This window comes from Myotis myotis, unplaced genomic scaffold (assembly GCF_014108235.1).
Source record: "Myotis myotis isolate mMyoMyo1 unplaced genomic scaffold, mMyoMyo1.p scaffold_m19_p_6, whole genome shotgun sequence".
Classification (NCBI taxonomy): domain Eukaryota; kingdom Metazoa; phylum Chordata; class Mammalia; order Chiroptera; family Vespertilionidae; genus Myotis; species Myotis myotis.
In genome coordinates this window covers 36,043,157-36,060,502 of record NW_023416368.1, presented here as the reverse complement: position 1 = coordinate 36,060,502, position 17,346 = coordinate 36,043,157, and the positions used below count along the sequence as shown (strand labels likewise).

Sequence of the window (17,346 nt, the reverse complement as noted above, 5' to 3'; positions counted from 1 at the left end):
TAAAACCAGTAAAATGTATTGGAAAACCAAAAGTACTGAGTATAAAAAATTAATCACAAGTTTAATGTGTTTACTCACAATCCAGAGTTAAAATTCCATCAACAATAACGAGAGATGGAGGAGAGGGAAGAAGGTATGTACTCTATTATAAATACTTAATTTACACAGTAAAATACCAGTCAGAGAGTCCTGCCCAGATAATATTTGCTGGCATTTAATGAAACCTTAGAATCTTATCTTTAAAATCCTTTTTGGCTTTTCTATACTTTTTAAATCTTAAATCAAAAGTTGGTTACCAGCACCCCCAAAGGATATTACTTGCTGCTATTCTAAAAAACAATCCCTTCATCTCATTCTTAAGTTTCTTTAAAGATTTTTCACCGGTCTCACCCATTTCTCATCTACATATCATTTTTAAACCTTAGTAGTGCCACTATCAAGCATCAGCAATGTGTGGGCCCTACAGGTGGCATTTGTATTAAAGAGGCCATCCATGTCTTACCAGATAATAGCACAAATGAAGTGTGTACCTAGGCTTCCTTCCATCTCTTTACATTTCAATCAGGTGTTTGCCAAATGGACAGTCAATTTAAATGTCCTTCTAGAAGCTGCTTTTAAGAAAGATATGCAAAGAGCTACCTTTCAGATAAAACAGTACACCAAAATGCTATCATAGTATTTCTCCCTTAGTCACCATCAATAGGACAACCTTTAAACAAAGACATGATTTCAGATCATGCTAAGAAATGCCTCTATTGTACTTGTCTCTAGTCCACAGAACTATAAAGAACTCTTAATATGTCTATGTTACAATTACAGTGCTCACTAAAACATTTAGTTTTATGAAACCAAACCAAAAATTCATTCTTCTCTGTCTTCCTGTTTTTGAAATGTATCTAGCAGCAAACACAACTTGAATGGCATCAAATTCAGATCTACATAAAGAGCCACTAAGAACAATACAATTTATTAAATTATACTGTATTTTTCCTAAAACCTAGCGTGTCCTGATGTATAGCAGTTTGCTTTTTTCTGAGTTAATGTTTGCTTTAAATGACAAGTATAATATATGATCTTAAATGGTTTCAAGCTAGTAATTGTTCACTTACTACTATTTTGAAAATAATTAAGAACAGTATTAAAATATTTTCATAATTACTTTTCATGAGTATTTTCTCTATATTATTTTATTGCTTAAGAAGTATTACTCAGTTTTCATAAAATAATACAATTTTTTAATAATTTATTTGCTAACACCATATCAGTGAAATATGTATAATAAAAACATAGCTCAATATATCAACTATTTAAGGAAATGAGGCAATACAATAATACCTTCAAGAGTATGATCTCAGAGAAGTATAGCAATAGCCATAACCAAATGATGATACAGTCTTAAGACAGTACACTTCAAATGCATTGAATTTTAAGTCTATAGATTATTATGAAGGTATTTTTCAAACCCTCTTAGAGGCATATTAGCATATTTTAAAGATTCCCTTAATTGAAAAACAAAATGGGCATGAGATTGGGCTTTTTAGATTGCTTTGTAGTTCTTATTTTTAAAGTTAAAAAAATAAAAGAGCACTATAAAGTTCACTTACAATTCAAAACAGAAAATTTAATAACTAGATTAGTTCAATCTCAAAAGAAAATAACAATTACTTACTTTGGAGGCCCATGGCTGAAGACAATTGGCATAACAGCGAACAAGAAAAGCCATTTCCTGGGCTGGAAAGGGTAGTTTCCTTTTCAAACCAGAGCCACACCGATGAGTATGCTGACAAAATTCTATTAAGTTTCTTTTTACAAATCATACACCACTTGTAGTGTTATATATATATAAAGGCAGCTTCTCCAAATCCCTTTCAAACTGAAATCAGCTTTCAGTAGTTTACAGTATTGTTCTAAAAACTGCAACAGTTTTCATCAAAATGTTCACTTTAAACAAGCAAATCACAGTAAATCAACATGTTTATATTTCTGGCTCAGAACACACAGATACACACCCGCTACCTCAGACACCTGGCACAGACATGCAGTGGTAACACAACAGATAATAATGTAACAATAAAAGCAAATAAGGCAACATGCACCAAATCTGGGTCCTGGAGTCTGAGAAACCTTTCCTCTCTATAATAAAGCTTTGTCTTTTCTTCAACTTATTTCATTCTGTAGAGCAAGCACTGCAGTCATTCTTCTGCATCAGAAGCAACCAGAACACTGTATCCTTAAGATGAAAGTTTCTTCTTTATATTCTTACCACCAGAGGTTAAAAAAGAAAAAAAAAAAATCAACCGTTGAGCAAATGGTAGTTAGAAGACATATGCTCGAACAGGTTTGCCCTGTAGCATGCCTGAGAATCTCCAAAATTACAAATTTCTCTTTTCACATTCACTATTCATAGCTCTGCAGTACTGCTTCTTGTTCTAATGCCTCACTAAGACAGTACTGTTGATCTAAGTCTGGCTTTCTGGTTGAAATTTACATATAATATGGTACAAAAACATTACATCTTCTGCTAAAGCAAGACTGTATGTCAGTGTCTTAATTCCTACTGTCCTTGCCTGTTTCACAGCAGCTCCCTAAGGAGAAGCTCCTATTGATTCTATGCTCTGCAGTAAGATGAAATATCTAATAAGAAGGAAAGAGAGTGGGAGGAGAATAGAGCTAAAAGGATGACATCACCTGTATAGAAAGCCTTCAGAAACTGCATTAGATCAATTGGCTACTGTATCTGCAGATGCAGCCCAAAGAGCAATTTATTTAAAACACACACACACACACACACACACACACACACACACACACACACACTCTTCCGTTAGATATGTCAGCAAGCTAAATTCTGTAAGTTAAAAAAAAAAATTGGCTTAAGCACTTCTCTATTTCACAGTTTTAAAAATCCATTTTGGTTTTTTATTCTGTGTATTGATACATGGCTTTACTTAAGAAGCCATATCCCCTAATATTATTATTCAAATTTAACATAGTATTGTCTTCCCAAGGGAAAATAATTAGCTCTGGTAAGATACACTTGCATTGCAAATACACAAGGCAGCCTAGGTCTCAGATGTCACACATATATTTGTAACACTACTAATTCAGGGCTTTCTGCTTGCAAAACTTCCTATTTGTCAAATAGCTATACTGAAAGGTAAAACCTTCAGGACCACTCTAAATTAAAATTAAAAATATCAAAACGGGTACTAAGATTTGTATGTAAATAGTACATTTAAACGGAAACAATTGAATTTCATTTTGTAAAAGAAAGCTGAAAAAAAAATCACAGGCACAACAGTCCACTTGCAGCATGCACCAAATCCTCTGAGAAAGAATGATCGATGTAATATGGTACTTTCCTGCAGCCCGATGCTCAATTCCTAGAAAGAGACGGGAAGCCACTACAACTCAGAAGGAATGAGAGAAGAAAATGATAAACCCTGCCTCTAAATTGAGCTTGGGCTAGAAGGAAATCTCACTTTTTCTATAAAAATAACATTAAAAAACCTTTAATTTTGCCACACCCTCTCCAATCTGAAAACATAATTCCTCTAGTACCCACCCTTATTCTTCATGCTTCTGCTACAAGGCATCTACTGCAGCTACTCCCACAAAGAGTTTGCACTTACGGTTGTAATGGTGCCTCCCAATGGTCAAAGGAAGACATAGTTTCCAATGGTACAATACAGTCAGTACACCTCCAGGTAGCAAAATTATGAGAATAACAATCAATGAACATATCAAAGTAATAGAACAATTTTGCTGTATTCACCTAACACTATTTGGGGGGTGGGGGGGGAGAGGTTTACAACATAAGAAGAGAAATTATTACCTGAATATTACAAAAGACTCCACTGACTGCCATAGAAAAAAACATATTATTGGAGAAAATTTTTCAATAACCCCACACAAAGTATGAGTCACTTTCTGAACAACATTATGACAATGTGAATTAGGCTGCTACTTACAAGACCAGAATTTACTTTGGTAAAACTAAGTATTACTCTGAACAAAGACAAGTCATAATTTAAAAATATGTGATCATTTTGAATTTAGGTTTCCATAAAACTTAAGGCTTACTTGTTTTCTGCAAAAATTTAAAAAGAACACCCCAAGTTTCATTTATGCATAAAACTAAATCTCATAAATACAAATAAGCATGACTCCGGTTTTCTAAAATAAAATAAACATGGAAAATATGTACAGGTTGATTTTCAAGTACCAATGAACATTTTTCAACTTAACTAATTTAAATAAACTACAATGGGTTAGAATGTCAACAAAATATTAAACATTCAAAAATAAATTAACTAAAATTTAATAACTCATTTTTAAAATAGAAAAATGGTAAGTGTGCACTTTGTATGTAATGAAGCCAACATTTCCTGAAGATAAATTTCTAAAAGACTACCATTTTGTACATAAACATTAGTAATATGACTCAAAAACATTTCCTGTTTCAGTGGCAGACAGTAATTATATTCATGTATAGTACCAATAGGATAAATTACAACCAAATCAAAAAGCAAAATCCTAATGGGCACCTTTGACCCTTTTTATAAATCATGTTGATAGCACACAAAGGAGGGCCTCAAGCTGAGCCAGGGAGACAGCCTAGCTTTACTTAGCTGCTTCAAAAAACTGCTGCCCTCTTGGTGAAATGCAATCCACTAATGCCATATGTTAGAAGTAGTAGTAAACACCAACTCAATAAAGGAACAACTCTTTTCCTTTAGTTTGGCCTGTGAGGATGACATCATCCTTTTCCTTGTTCTACCTATGGTCTCATAGTATCTGCCATTCTAGGGAATTATAAGGTGAACCTAGCATGCAAAATCTCCCTATGCAACAATACCATGAAATAAATAACAGGCTAAATTCTATGTTCAGCATATGAATCCACTACCAGTATGATAATACACTCTCCACCATGTTTCTCCAGAAACAATGACTTAACCTCTTAATTACTGAAGGAAGAAATAAATGTTTTTATAACAGAACAGCCAGTAATTTATCAAACAACTAAAAATAGGTGAATAAACGATTTTCACTCATCACTTTTAGAATTTTACTTGATCTCATTTCATTATCTTACCAATTCAAATGAAGTAACTGCAGAGCATGCCCTCCCTGATCTACACACTGTCCAGGAATCATCACCACAGGATAACCATTTAAGAATACATTCTTCCTTCCCAAAAGAATATATTTCCCCTGCATATAAAATGCATGATGCAAAGCTACATTGACAAAATCTTTAGCTTTCAAAAGGTTTTTCACACTACTACAAACTAAAGCAATCAATTTATGTTGGCTTTGCAATGTTTCAAACCATTACAAAATATTTTTATAAAAACATAAATACTATATAGTTAATAATTAAAATGTTAACTGTATAAATTATTTCTAAATAAAAATACAGAGCAAAACATTTGAAATCATACTGTATAGAAAGCCTAAAATGGGTTCTGATAGTTACTAAACAATAAATATTCCTTTTATTTCAATAAATAACCACACTGAAGAGGGAAAAAAGATCATCATGGAAAAGGTTATCAGAAGATATATATTCTAGACATTATGAAAACCAAAAGCCAACAATAAGAACCAAGTTTATCATAATCTCAGACATAGTCACAGTTTTATTCACCAGCACAGAGAAATATAATCAAAATTTAGAGAAGCCAAACCAAAGGTGAGGAACAACAACAAAAAAATATGTAGTTTTACAAAATAAAATAAGCAGGCAATTCATTTCTGCATTTTAGTTGTATTTGGTCTTTTAAGTATAAGCTGTTAAATGAACTGATTTATATAATAAAAATACTTTAATCCTTTTGGAAAATGAATGAATGACACTTTACAATGTCAGAGGTAACACACAAGCTCTTACAAAGGATAACAGCAAGCTTTTCCACCCCTCCCGTCCCATCTCCCTTTGTTAACCTGAACATATGAATCTTTGTAGATATCAGAATATGGTTATCGCTAATTGGGTGCCCCTCAGGAATCCTGCTTTTAAACTGCATCCTATCTATTCCTCGGCCTTTCTGAAGGAGGGAAGCCAGAGTACCAACACTCTCCCTCCTATTCTTCTCTAAGGAACAGTGTGCTGCAGCACACCGTCATCTCTGCCCACTAAATGATCAGCACCATGCTGTTGAAAACCCTGTCAAACCCACCAGCAGGACACACATGCACTATGAAATATGATCCATCCTTAGGGAGTTATCGAGGAAGAAAAAGCAAAAAGGGAGAGGGAAGCCTTCATCATCAACTAAGGTGATGTAAGCTTCTTTAATTAGAATCAGTGAAACTGAAGGAACAATAAAAAGCACCACCATGCTCTATTTTCCCCAACACTGTGCGGTTGTATCAAGCATTTTTCATTCACTCACATACACACATAAAAAACAAGAATACACTATGCAAATATAGTAATCAGTCATGTTACACACGATATGCAAACCTAAATTTTTAACATAGTGTATGATTGTCTTCAATGAATAAGAGCTGCCCAATAATTAAGACAGAGCTATACATAAATATGACTGGGAAAAGAAATCTCATTTAAAAAAAACTGAACAATTGAAAACACTGCTTCCATTTGTAAATTCTGGATTATATTAGATATTACCTTTACATCACTTCTCTAATTTTACATACTGCATTTTCTAATACTATGAAAGCCAGATGCTGAACATAGCTTCTTGAACAGATAACGAATCAAACTAAAAGGCAATAACAATCAGCATTAATTTGTTTGCTATGTCTGAGTGGTTATTCCCCTTGCAACTGGTATGCTCTTGCAAATCATTATCTTTGAGCCCTGGTATACATTAGTATCAGAGTTGCTGTAAACAATCTTCAAAAGGGCTTTCTTTAGCAATTATTGTGTAAAATAGTTCAAGTACGATTAAAATCTTCCTAATTCTGGTTCCTTGGGCACATCCATATGAATCAGTGTCACCTTTAAGGGAGGACCGATCCAGACAACCAGAGAGGCACATCCTGCCCTTCTCCTAACACTCCTGAAGTTCACACAGAGTAAATAAGACAATTTTAAATAATGACTACCTGGAAGTTAGCAATACTTATGTAGAGTCTTAAAAATAATTTTCATATCCTTAACACAGTAACTTAACTTCTATGAATCAATCCTAAGGGGGTGGGGGGGAATCAGTCATATACAGATTGATTCATACAAGTTGTTTGTAATAGGAGAAAAGTAGGAAGGTGCATGAGAATATCTTGTTACACTAACACAATATAATACGAATATTAAAAATAATGTTTAGGGAAAAATTTAATTTTATGAGAAGCAGGAAGTCAGGATATATAACTAAATATTCAGCATTATCTAAATTAGGTAAAAGATCTGAATTAAGCAAGATACGGCGTTTCAAAAAATCATTAGCAATGCTAGCTATCTCTGGTTTTGAGGATTACAGTAAATTTATTTCCTTCCTAATATTCTTCTATATGTTTTTACATTTCTACAGTGAGCATTTTGCTTCACAATTAAAAAAAAAAATCTGCTGTAGGCAGGCATTTGTCCTACTTAGATTACAATCCCATCCCTTTGCTTATTCTCTGTCCATTTGAATTAGATACAAGAATCTCCTATCTACATTCTACATATTTCCCAGAAGACAAATGAGAAGCAGAATTCTCCTAGGAGATGTTAGACACTCATAAATTAAAAATTTTTTTAAAAAGTCCTCTTCTGTTGGAAGCACCATAATGAATGCACCTGTCCAAGCACTCTGGGTTGTAAATAGAGAGGAAACTGCAGACTCTCAGAGCTGGGGCTCCAAATTTCTCAGTAGCTGTCTATCTAGTCAGCACTCACTGTCTTATATACAAGTTAAGATTAGCAAAGCCTCCATGTACAAACTTCCTTCCTTTAGAAGTGATAGAAAATTGTTTATTCACTCATTCTTTCGTTTTACAATATTTACCAAACATGAAATAAAACTGAAAACAATCAGGATCCATCAAGTTCACAAATACAAAATAAAGTTCACAATGTTAACAGTTTCTTCATCAATCAGTGACTATAACTTACACAGTCCATCTGGAAATTCTGATAATAGATACAACAGGAGTGTTTGTACCTCCTTCATTCTGACTTGAGTAACTGTTTAAACTATTTGTTCACCGGTGCTCCGCTATGGTCTGAATTCAAAATTTGTATGAAATCCTAATCTCCAAAGTGATGGTAGGCCTTTGGAAGGTGATTAGGTCATTAGGGCCCTGGAATTGGGATTAGTGACTTTATAAAAGAGACTCCAGAGAGCTCCCTAGCCCTCTTTTGCCATGCAGATGACAAGTTGTCAGTCTATATATAAGAAACAAAAACAAAAATCCAACCTATTATCTAGTTTAATTCCCACACATGATGCAGGGACTAAGTGTCTTACATATTCCTTAAAATAGCAAGTTAGTGCTTGAGAATGAACCCGTATCATCTGATTTCTAGCTTAATGTCTATTCTATCACATCAACTGAGGCTCTGGCTCTTATTAACCTACCCATATCAAGGGTTTTACTTATCTGCAACTGATTTCTTTGAAGTCCAAATGGGTTGTTCTAAGACAAATGTTGGGACACTGCTATGGTCTGAAGGTTTATATTCCACCAAAAGTCCGATGTGGAAAAACTAATTCCCAAGGTTGATGGTATTAGGAGGTGGGGTCTTCTGGAAGGTGATCAAGTCACGAGGAAGAAGCCTTCATGATTGGGATTAGTGCCCTTATAAAAGAAGACCCATAGCGCTCCCTAGCCCTTTTCACCATGTGAGGAAACAGCAAGAGGTCAACAGTCTACAACCCAAAAGAGGGCCTTTATCAGAACTCGGCCATGCTGGCATCCTGATTTTTGATTTCCAGCCTCCAGACTTGTGAGAAATTAATTTCTGTTGTTTACAAGTTCTTGAATCTGCGGTATTTTGTTATAGCAGTCTGAACAGACTAAGTAAGTCGTTGTTTAGAAGGAGATTTCAGCAATCACACGTTTGAAGCAAAGTCCTCTATTTTCTCATGAGCAGGTTGGGGGATAGGATTGTATTTCTTATTATAGGATTGGCTTGATTAATAAGACACACAGAATCCATGAAAGCAAACACATTTTGCTAAAAACTTTTAAGATGTCACATCCATGGTCAAGTGAAATATATAGCCATTATTCAGAGTACTAACATAAAGGTGGTTAAATGATCTGGTCCTAGTAATCAACTCTTAATTCAGCTACACTGAAAAATGTGTCTTAATCTCTCTAAATATGCTCTGAATCCAAACAAAACATGGAGCACTACAGGAGAGCAGGGAACATAAGGTGTAATCGCAGAAGTAGCAAATGAGAAAGAGCTCCTTGCTGCATTAGTAATTTGTGAGCCTAACATGAAACAGTAGATTCTAGAGCAGTGATGGCGAACCTTTTGAGCTTGGCGTGTCAGCATTTTGAAAAACCCTAACTTAACTCTGGTGCCGTGTCACATATAGAAATTTTTTGATATTTGCAACCATAGTAAAACAAAGATGTATATTTTTGATACTTATTTTATATATTTAAGTGCCATTTAACAAAGAAAAATCAACCCAAAAAATGAGTTTGCGTGTCACCTGACACGCGTGTCATAGGTTCGCCATCACTGTTCTAGAGTGTCATACCATGCCTACTACCTGCCACACTATCCCAGAACAATAAACTAGAGCAGTGATTTTCAACCTTCTCATCTCATGGCACACATAAACTAATTACTAAAATTCTGCAGCACACCAAAAATATTTTTTTCAAACTGACAACAAAAAAAGGATATAATTTTGATTCATTCAGACTGAAAGACTATTGTGTTAGCTGTTGTCATTTTTTTTAAGTGACAATCTGAAGGAAAAGAGGCCAGTGTCCCTAAATAAATGATCAGGTATTGCATGTTTTAAAAATTCTTGCAGCACACCTGCTTAAGAACATTGAATTAGCCCTAGCTGGTTTGGCTCAGTAGATGGAGTGTTGGCCTGAGGACTGAAGGGTCCAGGTTTGATTCCCAGTAGGGTGCATACAGAAGGCAGCCAATCAATGATTCTCTCTCATCATTGACGTTTCTCTCTCTCTCTCTCTCCCCCCTCCCCTTTCTCTCTAAAGTATATTTTTTTTAAAAAAGAACTCTGAATTCAAGGGAAAGAAAAGATGTAAAAAAGGGTGAGCAGCTTTCGGCTTTCGGCTCGGAGGAGGCTCAGGTGCAACTTTTTTCGGTCGTCCCGAATCCGGTTCATCCGACACCAGCTGCCTCCGCCATGCCGCCGAAGTTCGACCCCAACGAAATCAAAGTCGTCTACCTGCGGTGCACCGGCGGGGAAGTGGGCGCCACGTCTGCCCTGGCCCCCAAGATCGGCCCCCTGGGCCTGTCTCCAAAAAAGGTTGATGACATCGCCAAAGCAACCAGTGATTGGAAGGGTCTGAGGATTACAGTGAAACTGACCATTCAGAACAGACAGGCCCAGATCGAAGTAGTGCCTTCTGCCTCTGCCCTGATCATCAAAGCCCTCAAAGAACCGCCAAGAGACAGAAAGAAGCAAAAAAACATTAAGCACAGTGGAAATATCACTTTTGATGAGACTGTCAGCATTGCCCGACAGATGCGTCATCGATCTTTCGCTAGTGAACTCTCCGGAACCATTAAAGCGATCTTGGGGACTGCCCAATCTGTGGGGTGCAATGTTGATGGTCGCCACCCTCATGACATCATAGATGATATCAACAGTGGTGCAGTGGAATGTCCGGCTAGTTAAGAACTACAAAGGAAAATGTTTCAATTAAAGATTATTTGACAAGCAAAAAAAAAAGGGGGTGAGCAAAAGGAGGCCCTCCAAATTTAAAACCATGACTCATGATGCTGCCATGGAAATCCCTCTTTCTAGGTGTCCCTTTGGGAAGAGTTAGCAGGGTTATGATGGAGAAAGAAAGGAAGATGGCCAGTAGCTCATCCTAAGCCTGAGAATATAGAAACTACCACAAACAACAAGAAAAAGGTATGATTTAGTCTACTGAGAAAACTGGAATATAGCTAAGAGAAGATAACAAGAACATCAAGTATCCATTCAAATATAGAGAAGAAGAAATAAAAATAAAAACATTACGACAGCCCAACAATAGCCATCCACTGTGAATGCCCTCTTGAACCATAAATATATGGGTCATAGAATAGAGTTGCATCTTTTTAAAAATATATATATTTTATTGATTTTTTACAGAGAGGAAGGGAGAGGGATAGAGAGTTAGAAACATCGATGAGAGAGAAACATCGATCAGCTACCTCCTGCACACCCCCTACTGGGGATGTGCCTGCAACCAAGGTACATGCCCTTGACTGGAATCTAACCTGGGACCCTTCAGTCCGCAGGCCGAGGCTCTGTCCACTGAGCCAAACCGGTTAGGGCTAGAGTTGCATCTTATTGGTCACACTACACAGTAAGGTTGCACCTGATTGGTTAATTCTTGGTACCAGAAATCCTTATACACAAGTTTAGGCACCAGCTTTTTAACAGTCACTATGGAGCAAAAAGGGTAGGTAATTACTATTATTTTTTTGTAATTCAATCAAAATCATAACTTTTTTTAATCAGATGGGCTAAAAATATATTTTTTGGTGTGCGGCAGAATTTCAGTAATGAGTGTGTGTGTGTGTGTGTGTGTGTCATAAGATGAAAAAGGTTGAAAATCACTGTACTAGACTATTTCCACTTGCCTTAATTACCCACCCTAGTCTTTGAGTATCGCTTCCAATATCCTTTTTGCTATTTCTAAATATCAAATACACCCTCCTCAAAGATCAAAGCTCTGAAATCACTGAGAAATTTGGAGACATTTAAATCTGTTGCAAGCTCAGATAGCAATACCCAAAGGAGTTTTAAAAATGTTATTACTGTAATAGAAGTGCTCTTTTTAACATTAAAAAAAAATTTACATTAAAGTTATGGTTCTGCCCTAGCTGGTTTTGCTCAGTGGATAGAGCGTTGGCCTGTGGACTAAAAAAGTCCCAGGTTCAATTCCCGTCAAGGGCACATGCCCGGGTTGTCGGCTCAACCCCCAGTTGGGGGCGTGCAGCAGGCAGCCAATCAATGATTCTCTCACATCATTTATGTTTCTTTCTCCCTCTCCCTTCCTTTCTGAAATCAATAAAAATATATTTTAAAAAATAAAATTATGGTTCTCATCTTTATGCAAAGCAATGTATGACAAAACTATGAAAATATTTTATAAGAATAGAAGAGATCATCTTTTTCAATCATTCTAAGCATTGTTAGAAAATACATGCAAAATCCTTAATATTTACAAAACCTTTGTTTGATGTACAGTTTATATACTAATAATTATGATAAAGAACACAACAGTAACAAAAGCTTCTGAACATCTTAGAATTTTGACTTGCAATACTCTAGCAAGAAAAAGTTGATGATGGTTTGCAAATGAGAAAAGAAACTGTCAAATTTCCACTGCTGTCTAAGAGAAGAAATGGCGATTCCTGATCTTTCTCTCTGAACTGCTGACAGAATCAAAGAAATAAAGAAGTCCGTAAGTAGCCATAAAATCAATTTCCTACTAGATGGTTAATTATCAAATGTTTAATTAATATTAAATAAGATTTTATTTATTCAGAGCAACTACCAATATGTAGGAATTGGCCAGATACATAGCTTTTACATAATTGGTTAAATTAATTATAAACAAATGAAGATCTCTTAATAGCAACATTACCTGAAATATATCATTTAGAAAAAACACACAAACCTATTGCTTCAAGAAATACCACATGCAAGTAATATGACCAAAAATACTTCTCTAACCCAGTCTCATAGTTAATAAATGTTTTCTCTAAATTTGAATCAACTTATTTCTCCCCCCACCTTCCATGAAATGTCAAAGTCCTGATGGTACTTAGTAGGATGAGTACCTAAAATTTGCTATATAAGCCTTCACATGCAAAAATGCCACTCCTTGTTCAAAGTAATCAGTGGACAGAATTCCAAGCAGTGTGCTATTGGTCTTTCTGGTCTACTCAGGAAACCAGCATATCCAAGAGGACAACTTTCAGATACCAAAAAACTTTGGAAGAGAACACACTAAAGTTGAGACTAGAATAAGCAAGCAATTAAAAACACACAAAAGCTATACAGTCCAACTCATATAATAAAAATAAACAAACAAAGTCGAGACAGACTCTTGGATACAGAGACAGACTGACAATGGTTAGAGAGGAAGGGGTGGGGGGCTAGGTGAGAAGGGTAAAGGGATTAAACAACAACAATAAAAAAGAAAGATTAGTGAACACAGACAATAGTATGATGACTGCCAGAGGGAAGGAGGTGTTGGGGGAGGTAGAAGGTAAAGGAGGGAAAAATGGTGATGAATTAGACTCGATAAATAATACAATATACAAATGATGTATTATAGAACTATATACCTGAAACCTGTATAATTTTATTAACCAATGCCACCCCAATAAATTCAATTAAAAAACACCATTATATACTCTAACTCATACAAGGAGAACAAAATAGCACAAATTAAAGATACTTCAATTTAGCAATTCTAGTCCTTGAAATTTTTTCTAAAGAAACCAAGATATGGGCAAATATAACCAAATACATTTAGCACCTTATTTTTCTAAAATTATAGAAAAACTAGAGAAATTTAAATGACCTAATATTGGAACTGAATAAATTATGGCAATTATTATAATGGAGTACCAGGACATTAAGAAAATGGTTACATAAATGGGTTGTGAGACTAACCAAGTTTTAACTTAGGCACATTTAAAATCGACACATATTACTTGTGCAGTAGGGCAAAAGTGTTAGCTTAAATTAATTAGTGATGGGGAAATTTATTATAAAAAATAAATTATTAAATAAAAATAAAAATGAACTTTGTATGGTCTGAACGCAGTAAAAAAATTTTGGTACTATATCATGTCATTGTTTGTTGTCAGAAGTAGAATGTACTGGGTCAGTAAAATTAGGCAAATGCGACTAAATCCTTAGAGCTACCTTAAATTTAACACTTATTCCAGTACAAATAACTTCCTCTATAAATAATCTTTTGTTCCTAACATTAAATAAGTAAATTTCTGTTTCTGACATCCAAAAGAACTAAACATACCCTCAGGAATTTTGCTGTGATCAATCTCTAGACTGCTTTTATATTTTGGGGGATCATGACAATTTGAAAACTGATAAAGTACAACGGGATTTACTCTTTAAATTATCCTTACTTCTTGATTCAACTACTTTTCCATCCAAAATGAAGTTATCTACAGTTACAAAAACTAAAGATTTCTGAAGAAACAGCTTATGTTCCTTCTGGTGTTACACAAATTAATATTTCATCTACTTTTTCAATATTTGCATGTGAAATATACCTTTAACACTTGCATATGTTTCTGCAATAACACACATTAAGTATAGTTGTCCCACACCTCAGGGCAGAATTGACTTTTTTCTCTTTTGAATGCCTTATAGCATTATCAATGAGTCTATTACCTGAGTTTCCAGGACTTTACTCTATATTCCATTCAGCCAATAAAAAGACAAGAAAATACACAAATATGTCTAAAAAATACAGTAAGATTATTTTTTATATTATTTAAACGGAAAATAAAAACTAAAGCAAGAACAAAACTCTCACTGGTAGAGTATTTCTACTCAACTCAACAGAAGTATTTTTAAAAATTATAGATATATTTACCAGCCCCAAACTTCTAAATGTAGAGCCCAAAGTGTTGATATTACCAAAATATATGTAAAGATACTGTAATGAAAATAAGGAAGATCCACAAAACGTTCTTAAATACACTCACAGAAAGGTAACTGTTGATGTCCACATCATCAGTAATGGTTTGGCGCTCTCCTTTATAGTTAACTTTCCGAAACCTTCGTCGAGACTGCCTGGCGGGAATTTCTCTTTGGAGAATATTATCTTCATTATCTTTGGAATTCTCTACCTGAAACACATGTTCACATTCTTGATTAAATATCCAATTTTTCCATATCACTGACAGTCTATGGAGTCTTAACAAGCTCATGAGGCTTCATTCACTTCTTGCAAGAAACTGCCTCAAGAAAATGGTCTAATGCTCATGAGTTCAAAAAAGATTAAAGGTGACATCATTATAAACATCTGGAGACCACAGTTTCCTTCCAGGAAATAGTCTCTCTTGCTCACACAAACATACTCTAAGTAAAGTCATTTACCAGAAATGAAGACTGTTAACTACACCTACACATTCAATAATTATAACTTCTTTGCTAGTCTAATTACAAGCTGCCTGATCATATACATATTTTATTTAGTGAACAATCAAGGATTTTATTCCAGTGAACTTATTAGTGTTTGGTGTCCATCTTAATGTATGACAATAGCTAAGAGTGAGGCTGGCATCTTTTAAGGAAGAAGGAAAAATTAATATGTATTGAAGGCATAAAATGGACTGGTGTGCCAATACATTATACTATTTAGTTTACACAACAGCCCTGTAAGCAAGTATTGCTATCTCTAATTTATGGATGAACAAAGTAAAACCCAAAGAGATTAGTGACTTTCCAGTCTCAAAACAATGATACTTACTAAAAGTGAGTTGGAATATAGGCCTATCTCTATAACTTATGCTACGGACACAAGACCACACTGCCTGTCTAATCACAGACTAAACCATACTTTTTAAAAATTACTTTTACAGATGATATGTCCTAAAGCATATTTTATTATTAGCTTCACATCCAATAAGTAACAATTTCAGTCTCTCCCCCTCAACTACTTTTTCTACAATGTTGTATCTTTTGCTAATATAAAAAATATCCCGGTCACCCAAGTATGAAATTTCATCAACATTTCCAACTCTTATCTTCAATTGTTTCTTAGAATTTGTCAATTCTTTTTATAAATAACTCTCACAATATCCTTTCTTTTAAGGAAGAAGGACAGTTACTATGGTAGGCAGGTAGACAGACATGAGCAAAGCAAGGACGATGGGCCAGATATAAAAGGTCACCAGGTTGAAAAGCCCCAGGTGCCTAGCAAGGGACAAAATTAAGAAAACAAGGATCTTGCCCCCAGGATAACTTTTCCTCCCCTAGCATATTGCGGGTCATGCAGTTTAAACACCTGACCTTCTATCCCCTGGCATGTTGCTAGTAATGTGGTAACCTCCTTGTTAGAGAAGGAACAAGGGGCTGAGGAGTAGCCTCCTGGAACTCCCAGGTGGCCCCTTGCATGACCATTCCCTTAAAACACTGACTCGTAGGCATAACTTCTAGGCTTCAGATGTGTTTCAGCTCCAGGCTCAGAAAAGCAGCAAAACCAGAGGAGCCAGGCCATGGCTGAGTCAGGACCAACTGCACTGACTAATGACCCCTTGCCCTGTCACCAACCAATCAGTAGAGACAACAACCCTGAAAGGACACACCTGGAAAGCTGATGAATATTCTATTAAGATCATCCCTTGGGACATACTCTAACATTTTCATCCTTAAAAGCCCTTAGGACTGAGGACCCAGCATGCTTTCCCTCAGAGATACACCTTCACCTTTCCAGTCCTCTCCACTTCCCCCAGGTCCCGTCTCCTAAACTCCAAGGGCCCTTTCTTTTGCTTTTGTAACTTGTTTCCTGAGCCCATTCCTTCTACAGCTCACTTATTCTACCTCTGTAACTTTGTAAATAAACTTTCTCTCATAGTTTGAGTCTTGGCTCTGAGTTCTTTTTTAGCCAAAACTCAAGTACTGAGGTTGCTAAAGCAAGGTCCAGCCTGACTCTACTGGACTAATACCTGGTGCTATTCTCACTGCCAACATTATTACTACTACTTACTCAAGTCTTAATCACTTCAGTCTTGATATATAGTAATAGGTGATCCTGCTGCTTCAGACATGTTCCTCTCTCATTCCATCTGGCACAGTCAGATAAATCACCTAGATAAATCACCTAGATAAATCATCATGTCAAGTCTTCTGTTCAAAATGCTACAATGGACCTCCCTAAAGTTACCAAACAAAATTTAAACTATTATATTGGTTAGTCAAAGTTACATACACTCCATCCCCAAAATGTTTTTATCACTTTATCTTATATGTGTAAGCCTGGAAAAAAACGCTCTCTTAGCTCCTCCCCAGCAAAAAAACCCAAGAAACAAAACCTCTAAAATTTCCTGATGATTTCTCAGAAAGAACTGATGTCTAAGCTGCCCTGTTTTAGGTGTGAGAGTTCAAGAGTAAGTGGCCAAGTCAATGTGACTATCCATGGCCCTCACAGATTAGTAACTTATATTCTGCTAAATAACTTATTTCATCA

The 17,346-nt window shown here is 35.5% G+C and overlaps 2 protein-coding genes across 19 annotated transcripts in view; one reads left to right on the top strand and one right to left on the bottom strand.

Annotated features, from left to right (window-relative positions):
* The window catches only part of RAPGEF6 (Rap guanine nucleotide exchange factor 6), a 194,333-nt gene that overhangs the window by 105,390 nt on the left and 71,597 nt on the right, over nt 1-17,346 (bottom strand). For 15 of the 18 annotated variants that reach the window (XM_036312320.1, XM_036312334.1, XM_036312322.1 and 12 more), the window contains one exon: nt 14,861-15,004. The exons of 1 other annotated variant lie outside the window; for it this stretch is intronic. In XM_036312320.1, the coding sequence (XP_036168213.1) occupies nt 14,861-15,004 (144 nt within the window). Of the gene's footprint in view, nt 1-1,669; nt 1,781-14,860; nt 15,005-16,866; nt 16,968-17,346 lie in introns of those variants that run through there. 2 more of the 18 variants (XM_036312332.1, XM_036312333.1) reach the window with 2 other exon arrangements.
* LOC118657768 (60S ribosomal protein L12-like) lies at nt 10,243-10,847 on the top strand. The gene has a single exon (XM_036312351.1). The coding sequence runs from the start codon at nt 10,299-10,301 to the stop codon at nt 10,791-10,793; it is 495 nt and encodes a 164-aa protein (XP_036168244.1). The 5' UTR covers nt 10,243-10,298; the 3' UTR covers nt 10,794-10,847.